This window comes from Mirounga angustirostris, unplaced genomic scaffold (assembly GCF_029215605.1).
Source record: "Mirounga angustirostris isolate CCGP_5_RB_7025 unplaced genomic scaffold, mMirAng1.0.hap1 SCAF_10, whole genome shotgun sequence".
Classification (NCBI taxonomy): Eukaryota; Metazoa; Chordata; class Mammalia; order Carnivora; family Phocidae; genus Mirounga; species Mirounga angustirostris.
The window spans coordinates 556,796-579,661 of NW_026991718.1; the positions used below are offsets into that span (position 1 = coordinate 556,796).

The window sequence follows — 22,866 nt, forward strand, 5'->3', positions numbered from 1 at the left end:
AAGCCTCAGTTTAGGGTAGCCATGTTCACGCTCAGCGGCCACCAGAGAAATTTCAGGTTAAAGCTGTTTTCATCGGAGAAGAGGTGACTCGGTCCACTTTTTCAAGGACAGCGACTCTCTGTCTGATAAGGAGGCTGCAGCTCCTTGACAAATTGACTTACAGCAAGGGCTAAAGTCACCAAATTCAGTGAGGACAGAAACATCGCTTCCAGAGACGAAAGGGAAAGAGATATCTTTATGTTTGAGTCACATTTGAATTTTGCCCTTTAAAATCCTATGATGTTTAGTTAGAGGTGTCTGTGTGGAATTGTCACTAATTGTAGGGTGCCTGTAGAATATTAGACCTTTTCACCCCCCCACCCCCGCTCACTGGGAAGGAGACAGAGGCATATATTACTTTCTCTTCTCCTGGAGAAAAGGGTAGAATCAAACAAAACTTAGAAGAAAAACTCGTGAGAAATGACTGATTATTTTCACTCATCTCTAGAAGGCATGCAAATGGAGCCATTCCAAATCCTGTATTGTACAAATAAATGAGACTTTTTAACAAGAGATGCACATTAACCCATGACTCCATTATCCTAAAACAGCCACATTACCTTTTTTTAATTAATTTATTTTTTTAAAGATTTTATTTATTTATTTATTTATTTATTTATTTATTTATTTATTTGACAGAGAGAGACACAGTGAGAGAGGGAACACAAGCAGGGGGAGTGGGAGAGGGAGAAGCAGGCTTCCTGCTGATCAGGGAGCCCGATGCAGGGCTCGATCCCAGGACCCTGGGATCAGGACCTGACCTGAAGGCAGACACTTAAGGACTGAGCCACCCAGGCGCCTCCACAGCCACATTACTCTGTATTCTTTTTCTGTCCTATCTAATCTATAGAGCTAATTCTTTTTTTTTTTATGTTATGTTAATCACCATACATTACATCATTAGTTTTTGATGTAGTGTTCCATGATTCATTGTTTGTGCATAACACCCAGTGCTCCATGCAGAACGTGCCCTCCTTAATACCCATCACCAGGCTAACCCATCCTCCCACCCCCCTCCCCTCTAGAACCCTCAGTTTATTTCTCAGAGTCCATAATCTCTCATGGTTCGTCTCCCTCTCCAATTTCCCCCCTTTCATTTTTCCCTTCCTACTGTCTTTTTCTTTTTTTTTTTTTTTTTTAACATATAATGTATTATTTGTTTCAGAGGTACAGGTCTGTGATTCATCAGTCTTACACAATTCACAGCACTCACCATAGCACATACCCTCCCCAATGTATAGAGCTAATTCTTATTAGAAGAAATCACAGCACACATCCAGTTCTCTGTTTTTTTTATATGTAGCTGTAACATAAATAATACGTGTCATTTATTATGTCCTACCATCTGCCAGTCACTTTGCTAGTTACCTTATTCACATTCTCTTATTTAATAATCACAACTATCGTATGATATGCATTATCTTTGTCTTACAGAAAACGCAGTTAAGCCTCAGAAAGGTCCAGTAATGTCAGCAAAGTATAGTGTCTTTCCATGTTACTATGACTTTATCAGCATCATTTTGGAAGCTGCATATTTAATCAGATTGCCCTTTATCATTATTTTACAGTCTCCTTAGTGAGGTATGTGGAAGCATTTGCTAGCCACCTACAGTTTGTTTTTCCTCGATGCTAAACTATGTTCTATGGTCATTTTGTCTTGTAGCTGTTTAGGCACATAGTTCAGTTCTCTGTACTCCTCACACTTGCCTTGAAGCGTATTTAGATCCTGGCAGTACATATTTTAATAAGAACTGTGCTACTTTCTGGAAAAGAGAAAATCTGATTCTTTCCTAGGTCTGCATTCACGTTCAGTCTGCACATTGTTTTCAGATAATTTTAGGGAATTTAAAAGCCATGGTATTAATATCGATCTGATGCTCCTGCAACTTCTGTAGGCCTCTGAGACCCATTGCTTTCACTTTTATTGACTCAGAACAACACTTCCCTCTTTAATTTTTTTGCAGATAATTTGTCAGATTTATAACATTGTGATTTTCTTCAACTCAAGATTAATTTTTGTAGCCATGAATGAGTAGCATTACTAGTTGTGATATGAAAATATATTGGGCCAAAACCCATGTCTTTTCTGTTTGAAGAAGTTTCTTTAGCCAGTCTTTAAGACGAGGGCTGTTTGTGACAGATTCTTTTAGTTCCTTACCTGAGAATGTTTTCATTTCTCCTTTATATCCTAAAGGATAGTTTTACAAATGTATATAGAATTTATAATTGACAGTTCTTTTAACACTTGAAAAATATTTTACCACTTTTTTCTGGCCTCTGTGGTTTCAGATAAGCAATGCCCTGTTATTAAAATCGTTGTTCTCTCTGTAGGGAATGTATTGTTCTCTTTCTGGCCTCTTTCAAGACTTTTTTCTTTGTCTTTAGTTTTCAAGAGTTTAATTATGATGTGTCTGGGTGTAGATTTCTTTGGGTTTACCCTGTTTGGGGTTAGCTCAGCTTCTTGAATGTGTAGATTAATATCTTCCACCAAATTTGGGAAGCTTTAAAATGTTATTTCTTAAAACACTCTTTAAACTCTACCTTCTTTCTCCCTTCCTTCTGGAACCATCTTGATGAGAAATGGCCTTGCCTATGGGCGCCTGGGTGGCTCAGTTGGTTAAGCGACTACCTTCGGCTCAGGTCATGATCCTGGAGTCCCGGGATCAAGTCCCGCATCGGGCTCCCTGCTCGGCAGGGAGTCTGCTTCTCCCTCTGACCCTCCCCCTCTCATGCTCTCTCATTCTCTCTCTCCAATAAATAAATAAAATCTTTAAAAAAAAAAAAAAAAAGAAGTGGCCTTACCTGGACTGTCTTGTATTTTTTGGTCAGGAGTCAGGAAATACTGAGTCTAAGTATCCTCCTTGCATTGGATGAGGGGATACCAGACCCTGCATGTGTTGTGCCTCCAGGCCTGGGGTCCCAAGCTAGTTAGCTTTTTTTTTTCTTTCCCCCCACCTTTAGGAGTTTGTTGGTTGTCTCTTCCGTTATTTCCAAAGTTTATAGTTGTACTTAGCAGGGAGGAGTAGGGAAAAATAGGATCAGAGCCATTTTGTTCAGGCTGGAAGTCCTTTGCATATGTTTATTTTTCTTCATGCAGAAATTCATTTTGAGTTTTGGTTACCTGAAATTATTTTTAAAACCTTATAGGATATGAAGAACAGGATAAGCTTATATTATCTTGGTGAATTTAGATAAATTTAGATATTTTAATATGTAGACACAAATCCTAGATTAGCACTTGTATATCAAAGTATATAATGATTACCAGCAAAGCGTATTCTTTCTCAAGTGTTAAAAAACACCTACTCAAGTCCATCTTCAGGCCCAGTTTTCTTCTCCCATGTAAGGTAAGGCTTTTGCAGCTATAGTGGTAGAGAATTTAAAACTGCTTTCTTAAGAGCTGAATAACTTAAACATTTGAAACCCTTTATGATGTGAGGGGGAATGTACAAGTGTGCCTACCCAAAATGGGTAATTGTGTAAATTGCTGTATTTTTCACATTTCTATTTTAAATATGAGGTCAGTGCTCTGAAAAGTAAGTTACTAATAATTGAAATGGTTAATGAATTTTATGTTTCCCAACAAAAACACACTTTTAAAAAGTCTGTGTACACATGAAGAAGGTGTTACACATTTTAAAAATGGAAACTATTATTGGCACACTAATATAAAAGCATATAAAGGTTTAATTGATAGTTTTTTTAAAGATCTTTCTCTCCCCTAGGATACACTCCATGTCCTAAAAATTGACAAGCTGTTAGTTTTTGAAAAGAAAGAAATCCAAAGGATGCTGAAAACAAGAATCACTTTTTTCTAATCGATTCCACTTCATGGTAGGCGTTGAGTAACCTGTGTAGACTCTATATTCCATGTAAAGGAGAAACTACTTGTTATTCGTTATGCAGGAGTTAACTACAGCAAGTGGAGTATTGATGCTGCTCGCAATATTACAGACCTACCATTCAGTTGTTTTCTTCAAATAAACTGTAAAAACTTGGATTTTAACTCAGAAAAGAGCAGCCATTTACCAACCCCTTTTTCCCTGCTGCTGACCATCAGGCACCTCCTCAGAATTTCGAAGACAGGATTCTTGGAGCCCATTTATCAGATGAGGGAAATGAGACTCAGAGCAGGGCTGTACTGAAATTACACAGCTACCCACAAGGCATTACTGGTTGAGACATAATGTCAATAAATAGCCCCCCCCCACCCCCCCCGCTGGGGTCTCTTTTAGTGATTTCCTTCTAGTGGCATCTTCCTTCTAAGCCTCACATCTATCTCCAATAACAAAAGAGCCAAAAATTTATGGCCACTCCATGGATATTTAATATCACCATTCTATGCTAAAATATTTTATAAATGATGGAATATCTTCATTTATTCATTTGTTTGTCCATCAATTCAAGCACTCAATAAGTACTGTGCATCTACTGTCTATCAGACATTATTTTAAGGGGCAGTGATAAACCAGTGAACAAATGAAAGTCTCTGTTTTCAAGGAGCTTCCATTGTTATGGAAGGAGAAAGGCAATAAGCAAAAACATATGTAATATGTCACATATTTGTACGTGCTAAGAAGGAAAATAAAACAAGGTGAGAGAGACAGAAGGTGGAGGGGAACGCAACCTGAGGTGGGCCGTTACACAGCACATTCTCTGCTGAGGTGACATTTGAGAAATTTGAAGGAAATAAGCGAATGAGCCCTACAGATATCTGCAGAGAGAATATGCCAGGCAGAGAAAACAGATCAAAGTTCGCGAGGTGGAAGTGTGCGTGATGGACGCAGGGCACCTGAGCCTGGAAGGGGTTGAAGGTGGAGGTCGGGTAAAACAGGTGGATGTCTTGAGTTTGAGATTTTGTTTTAAACATTTCTTTATAAATAGGCAAGAACATATTGCCAAACTCCCAATTAGACCACCCATTTAAATAATTCAGAGCTTGTCTAGCTTATTGAGTCCTCTAGTTTCAGAACATCCTGATCTGATTATAGTTACATATCGGCTCTGCACGTTACCAGGACAGATAAGGCTGTTTTCCTCATCTGTAAAGGGAGGTAATAACACCTGTGCTGTCCTCCACCCAAAACAGTTGTAAGGGTGAACTCTTCCTGGATTCTGAAATTATTTCAGAAACTATAAAATGTGGGGCGCCTGGGTGGCTCAGTCGTTAAGCGTCTGCCTTCAGCTCAGGTCCTGATCCTGGGGTCCTGGGATCGAGCCCCGCATCAGGCTCCCTGCTCAGCGGGAAGCCTGCTTCTCCCTCTCCCACTCCACTTGTGTTCCCTCTCTCACTGTGTCTCTCTCTGTAAAATAAATAAAATCTTAAAAAAAAAACAAAACAAAAAAACTATAAAATGCTCTGGGGTTATTAGTCCATGGAAGAATGATGTGGGTCTTTCAGGCAGGTTTTGAAGGATCTGTTGGGTCATCGTGTGAGCAGGACTCGCCATTAATAATTACCAGTCATTTCATAGTACATATTAACTGTTGTGGAAATTCAGAATTCATGCTATAACTTTTTCAGGTGGCTACTTGGGATTAGAGCCCGAATGCCCACTAAATTAAATTTAAGCTTTGGAAACATGCATTTGTACAGTTTAACAAATGTCTAGATAACCATCCGTTCTCGTTATCCTTTGAAGGTATCTGTCATCATCTGAGTCTTAGGTACCCAAATGTAGAGAATCTGTGTTAAGAGAGGCTAGGGAACAGGGAAACCAGCTGTTGACTTACTTTTATATTTAAAACTGCTGTCTAACTTAACATAGCAAACACTGTCATCCACAGAGATGTTGGGAGATGTGATTTGTTTCAGGACTGCCTCGATGTAAAGGACGTATCATTCAGTTACACAATGAGAGGACAGATTTGTGTTCTTTACTTGATCAGAACTACTTCTGCAGTAGAAATGGAGATGGGATGCTTTATTTTGATATGTAACAAAAATCCTGTGACAAGTACACTTTAGTCAAATTTTTAATTTCAAATTAGAGAAATTTTCTAGACAGTATGAAGACTTAGCAATAATAATAATAATGATGCTAAAATGAAAAGTAGAAATGCATTTAGGATAATTTAAAAGAAAAAATTTGGCTAACGTTAAGTATGATGAACTATTACAATTTCATATACAATAATTCCGTATTTTAACATAATGATATTAAATACTAATAAATCAGTCCTCTACTTGTTTGAATTTATTTTTGTAAAGAACATTAAGAACCTTCCTGTAATTTGTTCTAAACAATATTTTAACAGAAGTGTTTGAAATTGGGTAAGGCTTAGAGCTTTTTGAAGATTTTGTGGGTGAGGGTGGTGGTGTTGAATCTACCTCTCAACACATTGTAAACGTTTTCAAGAGTGTTTAATCAAAGTCATCAAATTTGACTTCTTCTGTAAACCAGTGAAGGAGTCTTTGCCACCAGTGTCGAGTATGTGTTTCCACTTCCAGGTAGACATAGCTGACATTGAGAATGAAGAGAACCGCCACGCTCTCTTCACGGAACTCTTGGAATCCAGTCGCCAGGAGGTGGAATTTCAGCACTTGGTTCTGCTCTTGCAAGCTTGGCCACCTATGAGACATGACTCTGTGTAAGTGTTAGTATAAAATTAGATTTCTCTTGTTTGCTCTTGAGTTTTAAAAATTCAGTACCTTCAAAAGAACCAATGAAAAGAAATATGTAAAACCAGTATCAGCCTTTAGCGGAAATTAAAATTATTTATTTGAAATATTGCAGTTTCTTTCCCATTTCTCCTTGCCCCTACATGCAAATCTTTTACTCAGAAATACCAGATCATGCTTAGTAATAACATCTGATTTGGGGGCACCTGGTGGCTCAGTAGTTAAGCATCTGCCTTCGGCTCAGGTCATGATCCCAGGGTCCCGGGATGGAGCCCCGCATCAGGCTCCCTGCTCAGCGGGAAGCCTGCTTCTCCCTCTGCCTGCAGCTTCCCCTGCTTGTGCTCTTTCTCTCTCTCTCTCACAAATAAATAAATAAAATCTTTTAGTTCTCTCTAAGGGGGCAGGGAATCAGTTTCTAACCAGCCCCTCTGTGATGATATTATGCAGTAGATGCAGGACCCACTAATTAGATTGTCAGTTATGCTTTGCTTTTTTAGCAAAGGGTTTAGGATTGCGTTGTAGGTTTTCTCATGCCCTCAAAATGGCTCTCTCAGTCTAAAGAGAATTTTTCAAAATCATAGTACAACCTCCTCTAGTACATTAGTTTGCTGTGGTTTGACAGTTTCTTGTACTTTTAGAACAATGACCATTTCAAATCACTCGCTTACCCACAAGAAGTAAAATCAGCTTCACTTAAGACATTTATTGCATTTTAAACATTTAATGCATTTGCAGGTATTAAAAATCTTAGTTTTTAAAGGTACATTCTTTCTTTTGTAGCCAGTATGAAGTGAAATTTGTAAATTGCTAACCTGTGTTTTAAAAACCTCCTTTATGAAATCATTAGAATCAAAACAAAGCATTACCAGTCCACTTAACCCCTCTTACCAGCCATGTCTCCAATCCAAGAGGGGACCTGAGGGTAAGTCAAATAAAGTCTATTTCGGCTTTTTTCCTGGCCCAAATTGGTGTTTTACCACAAAAGACTCTATGATGGGATACTTTAGAAATAGGTTCTTAAAAGTGCTTTTGAGTACCTTTTTTTGGTTGGCAGATCATCCAATGTATGACTTCAGTACTTCCAGAATAATGCCCCCCAAAAAGGGGGGGAGGGGAGAAAGACCAGGAAAGGCAGGAGGAAGTGTTGAATAGTGTGACAGTGATTAAATGTTGCCAATTAATATAATAAAGTTAAAAAACTAAGAAATTTGCTTGATCTACATGACTGCTCATTTACTAGAACCAACTTAGGTTTTTTAGCTTTATTCCCTTGTAGGAAAATGCATGAAAAGCATAATAGATTCGTACTTATGGGAGACTTATAATTCTCATCCAGTGTATCAGAACTGGCTGGTGAAAAATATGTTTAGATAATTGTCGTCGAAGCCACATGGCCCATCGGGGGTGCACTGTTTGGCAGGCCGGTACCTCCTCTGCACTGAGGCAGGTCCTTAGCGAAAGCCCAGGGGAGTGGAATTCAGACTTTGAAAGAGAAGAGCAGAGGGTGAGTCCTTGAGTGTAAGAAGACTCCCCAGTCCACCAGACGCTCTCAGAACTTTGCTCGTACCTTGAAATAAGCAGTGTTCTTTGTCCTCACACGGTGTTAGTTTGAGCTGAGACACAAAAGCTTTGCCAAAGGCTAGTATTGTGAGTCCCTTTGTCATTGTCACACTTGACATTTTTCTTAGGGGGCAAGGAGTGAAGTCCTTTCAAGGGAAGAACCACCTTAGGTGTTGAGTGTCTAGAATCTAGAGCTGTGCTAAGAGAACAGACTCTTACAAATAGTAAAATTATTTTAAAAACACTATAAGTAAAATTGGTAACCTGTTCCTGGGGCCAGGGTATGAATGTGCCTTTAACTTGTCTCTGGAAATGTAAATCGTGAGGTTTGCATGAAACACGGGGTGGTGACATCCAGAGAAGGGAAACAAAAAGCAATTTTTGTATGCTTTTATGTTTTAGAAATAAGGAAACTGGGGATGCCTGGGTGGCTCAGTTGGTTAAGTTGCTGCTTTTGGCTCAGGTCATGATCCTGGGGTCCTAGGATGGAGCCCCGCATTGGGCTGCCTGCTCAGCGGGAAGCCTGCTCCTTCTGCCCCTCTTCCTGCCTATGCTCTCTCACTCTCTGACAAATAAATAAATAAAATCTTAAAAAAAAAAAAAAAAGAAAAGAGAGAAAGAAAGAAGGAAACTGTATGAAGGGCACGGTGTGATCATGTGCTTCCAGGCTGACTTCCACGGCGTACTGCCCTTACTGTCCTTCACTCCTGCCCTGGCCCCCGAGGCCTCATCCTCATCAGAGGATCAACAAAAGCCAGTATTTAGGTGGTAAATAGTGAGATGTGCCTGCTGTTGAGAAGGCACAGTTACAAACATCATTCATCGAATAAAGCAGTTGTTTAAGGAGAACATTAAATTGCTTTCTCAGAATGAGAAAAACTGAGGCCCAGAGAGGCTGAGTGGCTTCCCCGGCACTGAGTGTCTGGGCTGAGAGTGTTAAAGTGACTTCCCTGAGTCACCCAGGTGGGAAGCCAGGGAGCTGGCCCGGGAGCCCGTCGGGAGCTCTGGCCTCTGGGCCGCCCGTGGCTTCCGCACTCCTGGACACCTGCTGATACCACAGCAAGCTCTTTCTCCTCTGGAAGGTGTTCTCTTTTCTGCAAGAGGGACTTGAAGGGACACTTCATCTAGATTGTGACTGCCGTTTGCCAAAAAGCATTTTACTTCCCAAGGGGGCATTTCTTTTCTTTCTTAACGTTTCGCATCCCGTCATCACAACATTAATCATTCATTCCCAGTGCCTTGCGTTTTTCCCCCTCAGAACCAGCATAACCAGCAATCCGTGGGTGCGACTGGTGACTGTGATGCTGAGCAGGTGTACAGTGGAGAACAAGGAAGGACTGGGGAATGAGGTCTTGAAAATCTGCCGCTCCTTATATAACACCAAGCAGATGCTCCCTGCAGAGGTGAGTGGATATTTCAAGTGGTTTTCCTGGGGGGCATCCCTTCCCTTATCCAAACTCTTAAGGAGAAGCGGTGTCAGCGACTGTGCCCAAGGCACACTTAGCTTAAGTTATCAGGAAGTGAAGGCCCGCAATTTGGAATAGATCAAATGAAGAACAGCCCTGCCGAGAGGGTGCTTTGAGGTAGTTTTCTCTCTGTTGGAGCTCTGAAGCCTATTCCTTTTACAAGTCCCAGAGTGTAACTCAGCTTTCAGTTCCCGTTGGATGCCCTTTTATGTCTAACTCGAGCTCCTGTGCCCGGGGGTCTTGGGAGCCAGCCCGTGTGCTGTCTCTGCCCGACCCGGGCCAGCCGAGAACGGAGCAGTAAGCCCCAGCACCCCTCTTGGCCGGTGGCCAGCCACTCTCCTTGTGATGTGCCTTTTCTGTAAACGTGGGGAAAAGCTCAGCCACCTCCACTTTGACCATCGTTCTCTTTGATCCCATAATTTGGCTGTCACCGAGGTATTTGCTTAATATATAGATAAATTTGGGCGTTCTCAAATAAGCACATATTAATTACAGCTTCCTGCTGTGAATCCGACCTCAGCGTGTATTGTTTGAGCAATTTTGACTTGTCTTAAATGTAAGCATTTGGATAATGGCACTAAATTGATTAATTGGTTTTCAAATTTCTACCACATAGGAGATAAACTTGAAAATAAAATTGTAAATATGATTTTTCGAATCCTCACTGTAATCACTCAAGGAAAATATTCTCATTAGGAATGTACATTTAATGAATTGTTTTCTGAATGAGGGACTGGCGAAGTGTTTTCTGATTGAATTTTAAAATATTTTACCCATTTAAAGAAGTCTTCCAACCACCAGAATGACAAAATTCCTCTATAAAATATTTAAAGTACCACCACCAGAAATAACTTCCCTTTATACCATGGTGTATGATTCACTTGTATCAGCCACTTATTGACCTGTGATGTATTGTGCTCTATTGTGGGCCCCTGAGGGTTGGAACCATGGCTGTGTCATCCCTCTCTCACCCACGGCATGATTCAACACACTACATGGAGTGGGGACTCAATGCAGTTTATTGTCCCCACCCGGGTGAGTAGTATGTAGATAATGAGGGGTTCATCTTGGCCTTAACAGAAGCTGAGATCAAGCTTTGTTAGATCAGGACCAAATGCCAGAAGGACCCCACCAGTTCTGCTGAACCTAGTTGGGGAAACGTGATTTAGGGTCGCAAGCTGAGTAATGGTGATGACCGGCATCCACTAGCACTCTCGGCCTCCCACTCCCACTATCCGGTTTAACCTTCGCCATCACCCGAAGGAGGTTGCTTGACCTTCATCTTTCAGCTGATGGAACAGAGGCTCTGAGAGCAAAGGTCCTGCTGCAGGTCACTCAGGCAACAGATGGCGGACCTGGTCCCCAAACGGAGGCGCTGCTTGAATGCTGGGAAGATAAATAACTTCCTCAGGAGCCGCTCGAACTGCACTGTCTGTTTTATGTAGTTGTGTAAGTTTTACTGTTATTTCCCCCCTTTCCTAGGGTACTTCTTCAAGAATGACCTGTAGTCTGTAAGGCCTAGGTTATCGTTGTTTTAGGTGGAAGGGTGTTAGGATCTGCATCATTACCTGGAGAAGTTTGTTAGTTTATTCAAATATCCTCATCAGTTTGGTTTTACTACAGTTAGTTCTGAGGTGTAAGTTAGCTGAGAACATGGCTGTGGCATCTTTGATCTTGACCACATACTGTTAAGTTTCGTAATCAAGGTTCGGTAACAGTTACCTGTGTTAGCGTTCAGCCACCCGGCGATGGGTGATAATTTCTGAATGTCCAAAGCAGTAATGAGTACTGTCAGCGTTGTATTTGAAGTTTAGGGGGTGACCTTCTAGGACATGGAGGGAAAAGTATGTTGTTGTTTTTTATTGACTAGTGAATAATAAGTGATACTTTGTATTTCCTATTTTAAAAAAAAGGGAGTCAGTGATTAAACGAGAAGCCAAATAGCTGTAAAGATTCAGCTCCCCAATCCGCCTCTACGGCCAGCTTGAGGCACTTTGACAAATGGAGTAATATTTTATTTGCAGTGGCCCTGCTTGATCTCAGAATCATCGGACCGTGATTCCTGAGTGTTTTAGGGAGAACAGAATGGATAGCACAGTGCCTTAAGCACGCATCTATTAGAGTACTCCTCACACACCACGGAGAGGGATCTCCTTGCTTCTCCTCTTCATTGGGACTGGGAGCACCTGAAGGGCAGGGGACATGAGACGTACCACAGCAGCAGGAGCCCCAGCGAGGCATGAAATTGTGCCGTCCTCTTCCACACGGGGCCACACATGCTCTGTGTTCATGAGGAAAGCACCAGACGCTCCGGACCTACCCTTTCTGGCCTGTGAAACAAGGAGTTAGATTATGTGATCTCTGGGGGAACTCTAGTTCTGAGTATTCCTCAAGGTTCCCAGGCCTCGGAGGAGGATGACCTGAGGCTATCTGTTTAGGATTCATGACTTTTCCATAGGTCCACAGTTCTCTCAGGGGTGGGAGAAGGGCACTGGATTAAACCCCATTTTGAAGGAGGTCCTTATCACTTCTCTGTTCCAGTTTGGTGAGAAGAGAGGGTAATTATTTTCAAGTGAGTTGTGTTGCCACAGCTTCTTTTGTTTATTTTTCCTTATACTGCCTTGCTGCTGTCTTTTAACTGGGTACACATACAGATTTTTGTCTTAGGATGCCATGATTAAAGGAATCTTGCCAATGTGTTATGTACTATTTTTATTGATAACTGCTCAAGTGTGAGTTAAAATTGTTACAAAGGAAGGAACATTGTAATTAAGAAATGGAAATGTCTTGTTAAGTTTATTTTACCGCATTTGGAAATTACACAGTCTAATTTCAGAACTGCATAGTGTTTCATATCACTGTGGTGGGAAAATTATCCATGACTCGCTTTTTTGTAACCCAATACCTTTGGTTGCCTTACTCTATGGTTTATAAAGTACGTGTGCCTAACTGCCTAGGATAGGGTACTTAAAGGAACTTACGCATTTCCCATACCCCCACTAAGTTCCCATATTTAGAGACTTTTTTGTTCTTCATGGCTCTTGAGAACGTCTTTACGTGATGCCTGCTGTTGTTCCTGGTACTTGTTTACTTCCGGTCATGCTGGTTTTGCTGGTGAAAAATATTACCAGGAGGATAAAATCAATGTTGCTCGTAGGTCCTATGTCCTACAGTCTTGAAAGTTCTGTACCCTTCTTCTTAGCTTGTATCCATGGCAATATATGAAACATTCTCAGGAACAGGGGATATTCAGAATGAGAAATTGGCACAAAACAGATTCTTGGCATTGACAGATTTAAAATTCTAAGTTCCAGCTATTTATGACCGACCCTGAAGGTCCCCGGTTTTATGGAGGCACAGCGTGAACTAGAGTCCCAGGGGCTTTGGATCAGGTGGATGGGAGTTAGATGCCCAGCTGATGAGTGAGCCTAACTAATCTCCAGCCTCTAAATCTCAATGTGATTGTTCCCTCTCATGGTTGAGGTACTTTGATAATGTCTGTGAGTTTGATTTTCAGATCAGATGACACCCATCCCTGTACACTATGCCCTACACTCCTGCAGGCCTTGCCACATGTTGGGGCGTACGATACCCCAGAATGAGCACAGGAGGGCTGTGTAAGGACAGAAAGACCGTTGGTGGACTGGTCCTGCTTCTCTGACGACCATCAGCCACAGGAACCGTGCCCCAGGGCATCACCATATATCACAGTCCACAGGGTTCTGGCCTGGCTTTGGGCCCAGACATGCCTGTTCCTCTGCATTCAAGGTCTCTTGTTCTGTATCTTGATGGCTAGACAGGTTTGAGCTGGGAAGGTGCCTATGGGGTGTTTTAGGGTTCTCTTTGCTACTTTGACCTTTCTTAGAGCTCTATAAATCTCCTGATAAACTGTCTTGCAACAGAGGGAAAACTACCGAGAGAACCTAGTATAGTAGTTAAATATGGAGTATTTAGCCAATAATTGTTAGCTAAGAGATTAAAAAGTACTCAGTAGCTCAAAAAGTACTCCTCCATTCTTAGATGTCCTTGATTTTATCCTCCAGGTAGTATTTTCCATCAACAAAACCATCCTGGCCATAAGTCAACAAGTACCATGAGCCGCAGTAGGCCTGACATAAAGGCATTCTAAAGAGTTATGAAGGAAAAAAAAACAAAAAAAACCTCTAAATATGAGAACTTAGGCGACAGGAAACAGGGATGAAGGAAAAAGTAAGTCTCTGAGTACCCTGTCCTAGACAGGGAGGCAAACATACTTCATCATCATCTGTCCATGTTGCCTGCTCCAAGGGGTATCCAGGTTATTTTGATAAAAGTTATCATCAAAGCTAAGGTCAACCAAGTGCTGTGCTTAGTCTAAATGTCATAAAGTGCTGAGAAATACCTGTTTACCTATTACTGATAACTTAGTGAATGAGTAGATATGAGTGCTGAGAGGGAATTACATATAAATGTTTTAAGGTATAGTGTATACCAAGCAAGTTTGGAATACAGAGAAGGGAAAATATTCTTGCCCTCAAGTGAGGCAGATGAACAAATGAATAATTACAATAATGCAAGACAACAGTGTAGGAAATACTTATGAAGTATAGTGGGAATGTAGGAGTGCTGGGCCTGGGAAATCAGAGGTGGCTTTGTAGGAGTTGGGGTTTTCCTGTGCCCTTTTCCAGCTGAGACTCCAAGAACCAATAGGGGTCCCTCAGACAGAGAAGCAGCGGAGGTTAAGTCTTGTGCACAGACCCAGAGGTGTGCGGGAGCTCAGCATGCCTGCTTTACCTCCAGGATGGTAGCCACGGGCCATGTGTGGTTACTAAAATTTAAACTTAAGGCCAGTTGAATAAAAATTTAAAAGTAGTGCCTCAGTTACACTAGGCAGATCTCAAATGCTCCCTAGCCAACATGCGGCTCCTGGCTGCTGTGTGGGACAGCAGAGATCCAGAACATTCCATGGTGGCTGGAAGGCCTCCTGGGCAGCGCTGTCTGAGGAATGTGCAGGTTGGGGGAGCATTGCTGGGACGTTCCAGGAGGAGGGGGGCGACAGAAGCAAGTTGGTGCATGACAGCTGTGTGAAATTGTCATGTATGGGCGTTTATATTTCATCCTCCCAAATACTCTCTGCAGGTGTTGGCATCTCAGATTACAAATCTGCATTTCTCTTTGGCCCAGATGCTCGGTGAGACTGCTCTTTATGACTGTGTGCTTTAGGGCACACAGAGCACTTTTCTGAGTTAGAGTCCCTGATGTTTGAAGTACATACTTGACAAATCTGTTACCCTGCTGGTATTGATGATTTTCACACAAGTGCATATAGCAGGACCTCCCAATCTGAAACTGAAGGCCTTGCTGATTTCCAGCAGGGATGCGCTAAGGGGAAAGGTAAAAACACTACAGTGAGCGGGATGCCAAAGAGGCCTTTATCCTGGGCTTTAAATAGGAGCTTCTTGTTTTAGCTACACTTTATAATACTGTAAAGAAATTATGAAAATGTCATAAATTTGAGTTTTTCTTCTCTGATATGCTACTGTTAGAGGAGTTCAAGAGAAAGATCAGTCCCATGGCAGTGGGGGTGGGTAGCAGTTTCTCAGTTCTTTCAAAAATAACCCTTGCCTTGTATAATGAGGTTGCACTCATTGTCTGGTCCTTGGTCCAGATGTTCTGTTCTTTATGTTACAGCTAGTTAGGACACCGGGGGAGCATATAGCTCGGTAGGGAGGAAGAGCTTGCAAATTTATTGTCTATTCTCTTATACTTTTCGTTGTGAAGGATTATCATTTGTTATCTTATATAAAAGTCTGCTCTCTGATGACAGGTTCAGCTAGGATAATAAAGCTCTGAGAATAAAATTCAAATGCGTATGTGGAGATCCAAAAACATTTTCATTTTTCTGGACCACAGATAGTTTTCATGAAACATTCAGTTCACCTTGACACTAGAATTATAAGCAGGTTTTTAAAAATTTAAGTTGCTGATTTTTCTTGTTTCAGAGGACAACCAGGTATTGTTGGTAATATTAACAGTTGGTAATAATTTTTATCATTTGTTAAGTGTCTAATAGATGCTGAGCATTGTGTGTTATTATTCATTAGCACTTATTCTCACACACACACACACAACTGCAAAGTAGATATAATTACCTCCACTTTGCTGGTGAGGAAACTAGGGCTCTCGAGAGATTAGGAGAATAGACCACAGTCCTGTCCTGTATCCATCCAGGGGGATACGAGGCAGCCTTTACATGCAATATCTGATGAATATCAGGTAGATATCTGATAGCTCAGAAAGATGTTTACTATCTAATGGGAATGAATGGAGCAGCTACCAAACACTAAATCGGTGGGGCCCCATCTGTGCTTCGTACACACAGACACACATCACTCATACAAAAAGGTGTGGAAGGAGACCCGACCCGAATAGCGCCTGGGAGTCGGGGCACCTCCTGCTTCTTTGCTCACAGAACTGTGCTGTGGTTTCAGGGCGTGAAGGAGCTGTGCTCACTGCTGCTCGGCCAGTCCCTGCTGCTCCCGGCCCTGAAACTTCTCCTCGAGAGCCAGGATGAGAGCCTTCACGCGGTGGCCCTGGAGCACATCACGGCTGTTGTCAAGGTATTCCCGGGGGCATGTGCTCTTGCCTATGTTTCTGAGAAATGAATTCTCGTTGTCATTCTCGTAAGTAGTATCCATGGTTTATTTCAGACCATTCTGCCTGCAATATTCTCTGACCACAACAGCTCTTTCTGTTTTGTCTAAGAAGTAAATATTTATTTTATAAACATGTACTAAACCCCTCCCATGAACCAGACTCTGTGTTTATGTGCTGAAGCTACAAATCCGAATAAGGAAGCAGTTTCTCTAGAGGAGCCAGCCTACTAGTCCCTTTAAGGGTGCGTCAGAGCCACCCAGCACTAGTGGACTTGTCCTTGCCCCTTGAAATTTGGATCGAAGGAATTCGTCATGTCGGGCAGGCTTCTGTGCCTGGATGTAGGTGTTTGGTTACCTACTAATAAAAGGTGAGACAGTGGCTTCAGGTTATGTTTACTGGCACCACCTGAAACCTCAAGCTCTTACTTCCTCTGGCAAACCAACGTGCCACTGAAGCAGTGTCTTGGCTTGAGGAATGACATACTAACGTCAAGGCCTGAGATTTCTCCCTCAAGGTTGGTTGTCTTGTTACCATGATTAACGAAGAAGCTGTCCCTTCCCTTTTAGAATTTTACACTTTGGGAATAGATCGCTCAGGGTTGTGTTTTAATGAATTTGTGTTGTATGATCCTTGCTGAAACCCTTGTGTAGAGAGATCGTTCTTTCATTTGAAGTTTTGTGAGTGTGTGCACAATCTATACAAACGCACACACACACAATTTTGGGTGTGTGGGTATACTCATGCATGTGAGTTTTTAACAAAAATGTAAGGGGATGTTTTCTAGGGACCAGAGAGGGGAGGAGAATTCTAGAGCGGAAGGTACAGACTTGCCAAACAAGACAGTGAAGAGATTTAATGACAACAGATACAGAAAGTTAGGTATATGGTTACAGAATGTAGACCATAGTTGCATTTGTAAATAGTCATAATGAACAAAATGAGTAAAATCTAATGCATTTATTCATTGAGATGCATTTCTGAATTCTGTAAAGATTTGGTGACTACCCTTCATTCACTGAAGATTGATCATAGCAGGGCCTCTCTGGAGACTAGACAGAAGTAGGGAGTGGAGGGTACCTGGGTGCTGGTAGCCCCCCGTCCATCTGTGCTAAAATAAACATTGCATAACGTTGGGAATTTACAAGAAGCTGAGAATTACAGTGGACTTTTTTTTTTCATAGCCTATTTTTTTATTGTAAATCCAAGAAATCAGGACGAAGGGAAAAATGGAAGAAAATCAGGCTGCATATTTTCAGTGCTTTTTTTCCTCAGCACCATTGTACACTGGGGTAGTGTCTCTGCTTAGGTATTCCCACTATGTTTGCCATGGGCCTCTTCCAGAATAAAACAGTGATGTATTATACATCGCCTTTCCACACTCATCCTGCATCGAGCTCTCAGTGCAGTCCTAAATTCCGTAGGCAAGTGTATCAGTTTTCATTTTAAAGATTCTTCATCTCCAATGCCTCTGTCAGAATTGCAGCTAGAACTGGGACTCCCTAAATGCTAACTAGCTTTGCTACCCACCACCCCCGACAGACTGGCCACCCCCCCCCACCACCGTGCCCTCTACACTGCCCCACCCCCGACACACACACACGCTATCAAAATAAGAAACCAAGTGGGAACCTTGCAACCCCAAGTCATTTTGAAATGGTGCTGATTTACCTCTGTACCACTTTGATCTGATGTGCAGCATTGTGCTAAAACTCTGTGCTTTTGAAATAGCCCCGGAGACTGTGGGTGGTTTGCCCGGGGTTGTGATGATAACACCCAAATCCTCTGTGGCCTTCAGATGCAAAAATCAAAATAAAAAATCAAAACCAGAGGTGTCGGTTGCTGAGACGAGTCACTTACGTGCCACCGAGACCCTCACCTGTGGGAATTGGGTAATGAGACTTAACTGTAACTTCTCCACACTAGGGTTGAGTATTTCCATTAGGCTGACCCATCTGTGACCTTAAAATGTGTTTACAAAAATGCCAAGTATCTTCAGACCTTATACTTTTGAATGTTATCCCTTCTTTAAAATAGTAAGAAACAGTAGTTTTTAAATCATATGTGGTATTGAAGTGGAAAATATAATACACTTGCTTTCTTTTCTGTGTGTTTATTTTGCTGTTCCCTCTGTCCCTTAGTAGAGGGCCTGAGTTCACCAGTTCAGAGACTTCAGTTTCCCCCTTACGGTTATGGACGGTAGTTCCTGTTGACATTAAAAGAAAAAGCGTCCGGCACAGGGACTCCTCTGATAGGCAGCTGCTCCTGCACAGCGTGTGGATCGAGGTGGAAAAACGCCCCCACTCGCTCACTGATGGCATGTGTTATTTCACTATTCGTCGTAAGACGCTGACAGCTTTGTGTTTACGGCGGCGCGCGTGATGCGTAAGTGCTGATGCCCGAGATTGTTCTGGCTTTTCCTCCAATAGCGGTACTCATCTCCTTCTCTGAGCTTTTCCGAAATTGCAGACCCCTAGTGTTGAGCATGTAACCTCTTACAAGTGGCCAGCAGCCTCTTTCCTGAAGAAATAGAAATCATTTCTTAGATTTCTTAGAGATCATGTTGTTGGTGAATAATTAAAACCCTTGCGTGATACAGATCTTCCTCAGCTAACGACGGGGTTACACCCCAATAAATCCATCATAGTTGAGAATATCATAAGTCAAAAATGCATTTAGTACACCTAACCAACTGAACACTGGAGCTGAGCCTTCCCTACCCCGCATGTGCTCCAGACACTTCCATTAACCTACAGCAAAATCATCTAACACAAAAGCCTATTTTATAATAAAGTATCGAATATCTCATGTAGTTTGTTGAACACTGTGCTGAAGGGGAGAAACAGAATATGGGGGGGAGCTCAGTGTATTGGATGTTCACCCTCGTGGCCGAGTGGCTGGCGGGGAGCTGTGGCTGCCGCCCAGCTTCATGAGAGATGATCATACTGTGCGTTGCTAGTCCAGGAAAAGATCCAAAATCAAAACTCAAAGTGATGTTCCTACTGAATGTGTGTTGCTTGTACAGCATTGTAAAGTCAAAAAATCTTAAGTCCGAGTTAAGTCGGGCTGTCTGTCCATCAGCCTCAGTGAGATCTGAGCTAGCCTCCAAAACCTTACTCTCTCCGAGAAGGATATTCCTGCTGCTGTGTTCACATCTCACCCCTGGAGTATTTCCTACAGGGTAAAACTCGTCACTCATTTCACCAGAGTAAGCAGATGTCGATCTTTAATAGTTCTGTAGACTGAAAAATAATTCCGGATTTGAGCTAGGTTCTGCTCTCCGCGGCTTGCATCCTTCGCTTTAGTACTGCTCGACGCCTCGACGCGCACCCTCCCTCCCAGGATCTGTCCTGGACCAGCGTGCCTACTGAAAGAATCATTCAAGGGGTCACAGAGGAAGGGTTTAAGGCCTTATCACCTACTTAAGCATTTCTCTCTGAAGCTAATAGTAACTACCACCTTTGTCAGGCACTGTTAGTAGGCATATCCTCACTTTCTCTTCTTAATCATCTTGTGGGGAGATCGCATTCTAGTTTCACAGATGAAAACACGGAGACCCAGGGGTCATCCATCTAGTAGGAGCTGGCGTTGAACCTGAAACCCTGGGCCCCCCATTCAGAGCCTTACTCAGCTGTGCGGCTCCTTTAACGTAACGGGGCAGGCTGCCTACAATGGAAGAGAGTTCTCTCTGCAGAGAAGTGAAATTGCTGCAAGCATCTCGAATCATATTAGCTCTGAAAGAGACTCGGGCAGAGCTATCTAACAACTTGCCCGCCACAGGGCTTCCTTCTTCAAGCCCACTCAGACACTGGGGGTCGGGAGCTCACCACCTCCCAGGGTGCTCCCTGCCAGTTTTTGATAAACCTCGTGGTAAGAGAGCACCTCCAGATTGATCTTTATCTTGAACACACTGATCTTAGCCTTCCCCGATAGAGTTGCTCAGAATTAGTTGCTTCCGTGGACAGTCCTTCGTGTATTTAGTATTGGCGATTCTCATCTTCTTTCATCTCGCCTTGAAGGCGCAGGAACCTGCCAACATTACTTACGATGCACCTGTGTCTAGGTCGCAGGGAGAGCCTTCGAGACTCTCAGAAACGCGTCTTTACGTTAACCTTGTTACACAGAACCAAGAAACCTTCCTTTCTTTGTCCCCTCTTTAACTCTATCCAGGTTTCCAACTAGTACCTCCTTAGCGAGAGTCTCTTCCACTCTGGAGGGTTCCCTCAATACTGCCTTCTCACACAGCTCTTAGCTGGATTCCTCTGGTGACAGGCAGCTCACTCCCTGTAGGTTAATCTATTCGATTTCTAGGCTGCATGGATGGTGAACAGCCTGGTACTGGGTGCAGAAGTGAGGAATGGGCAGGATGTCTGTAAAGATAAAGTAAAGTAACATCGTATGTTCAAAGGAATTACAGGGAGATTCACATGTGAAACAATAGCACAAGAAATGAAAGTAGGAAGGAGGTAGGAACAGAGAGTGTGGAACCAGCCAAACTCCGTGCCCTCGATGCAGCGTTTCCTGCGGTCATAGAGGTGATCAAGCTTGGCGTTTCAACAATTCTCGCCCGTTGCTAAAGCATAAGTTAGATGACTTGTCCTCGTTTTGGTTTCAGAAGAGGTGTACTGTTAAATCCCGTGCAGGGAGAGGGACTGGTGCTTCCGCCAAAGTGCAGTCTCTGAATATCATTCAGATAAACAGAGTACAGAAGAAACCCTGCGGGTGTTCTTCTTACCCACGTATACAGTTGTGCTGCCCTTTTATTGTTCTCCCCTTGTAGTTGGTGTTTAATAACTTTTATTAGTAGCAGTATATGTAAAAATGAGACAAATATCCTGTCCTCAAGTAAACAGTGAAATAATATTAAATCTTCTTTAAAGTAATTGGAATGAGGCCCTGCATACATTATGCTCCTGGAATTTCAGCTTACCTCATTACTATAATTACTCTTCATTTGTTATAGATCCATAAAATCAAAGATTTTAATTCAGAGAAGGTTCATTACCTGTTGTGGAAACCGGAATTAAGCAGATAACATTTTAATGACTTGGAAGACAGTAGTGCTTTGTGCTTTAATAGATTTCTTTCCCAAGATCTGCAAAGTTTCATTTATTCTCAAAAATTAATTACTGACAGAAGAAATAATCGGTGACCGAGATGGCAAGCATTACCCATTTTATGATATGTGTACGCCCTCCCCTTCTAGAATATGCTTCATGCCTTGTTTGTTTGACTGTAATAACTTTGGCCGTCTACTGAACTTGAACTCTGCATCAGGCGTTGTGCTCAGCAATTAAAAGCATAGGTTATCACAGCCCTAGAGACGGTCTGTTTTTCAGATGTGGAATCTAGGTCCCAGAGAGATTGTCCTTAACAAGGTCACACAGCTCTTCAGCAGAGAAACCAGGATTGGAAATTGGTCTCTAGCCCAAAGTCTGTCTTCTCTTCCCAAGACCAGACTGCCTCTCAGTCGAATTCAAAGTTATTTGATCAGAGGAATTAAATCAACTAATCCTCCTGGACTTGTTTCATATTTATTTCAAACACCCAACTGAGTCCAGAAATGACAGAACATATTTTTTTCCTCAAGCTCTGAAAGTACCAGTCAAGCAAATGTCAGCAATGTGTGTTTTTCCACAGACTATATACCAAAGTAATTCTTGATCAGTTAAAAAGTTACATATTTTTAAAAGTCAGAAAAAAATGTATATATATCAGATCATTTGAGGAATTACAACTTCTAAGCTTTAAAGCAATAGAAAAAAAATCATAAAGGAATAGTTCTTTTTCTGACAATGTAAAACTCCTACAAAACAACAATCAAAACAGAATTGCAAACAGTTTAGAATGTTCATTATAACTAAAATCGGGGTTAACATTTAAGTTACACAAGAACTCTTTCACATGTGAAAGAACGATGTAACAACTCTAGTAAAGGAGCAAAGGATTTGATGCTTCCCACAAGAAAAAATAAAAATGATAGGAAATGGTATGGGAAAAAATGGTCCTTGCAAATAAACGTTCAAATTAAAGCATCCTTGAGGTATCATTACGTATCTCCTAAATTAGCAAAATAATTTTTTTGTTTTCAAAATAATAACTGCCAAAGCTGAGATGTTTACAGTGAAACCAACACACTCCTCCGTGGATGCTCCCCCTGTATACTGGACAGTTGACTTTACTATGGCTGCACTCGCATTCACGTCCATGCCAAAAAAGGTTTCAGGTACTCTTTCCCATGTATTAGTATGTGTGCACTACAGTAACCAAGCGCCACAGACTGGGCGACTCAAATCACAGAAATTTACTGTCACACAGTTCTGGAGGCTGAAGTCCAAGATCAAGATGTCAGCAGGATTGATTTCTCCTGAGGCCTCTCTCCTTGCCTTGCAGACAGCCATCTTCACCCTGCATCCTCACACGGTTGCCCCTTGGTTCATGTGTATGTCCTTTCCTCTTGATAAGGACACCAGTCAGATTGGATGAGGATCCACCCACGTGACTTAGTAAACCTAATCACCTCCATAAAGTCTCTTTCTCCAAGTG

General features: G+C 42.1%; 1 protein-coding gene across 4 annotated transcripts in view; it reads left to right on the forward strand.

The window, feature by feature from the left end:
• Positions 1 to 22,866, forward strand: part of NBAS (NBAS subunit of NRZ tethering complex) — a 322,841-nt gene that overhangs the window by 295,420 nt on the left and 4,555 nt on the right. For 3 of the 4 annotated variants that reach the window (XM_045884116.3, XM_045884117.3, XM_045884119.3), the window contains 3 exons: positions 6,491 to 6,630; positions 9,480 to 9,624; positions 16,158 to 16,286. In XM_045884116.3, the coding sequence (XP_045740072.2) occupies positions 6,491 to 6,630; positions 9,480 to 9,624; positions 16,158 to 16,286 (414 nt within the window). Of the gene's footprint in view, positions 1 to 6,490; positions 6,631 to 9,479; positions 9,625 to 16,157; positions 16,287 to 18,461; positions 18,706 to 22,866 lie in introns of all 4 variants that reach the window. The other variant, XR_010405385.1, reaches the window with a different exon arrangement.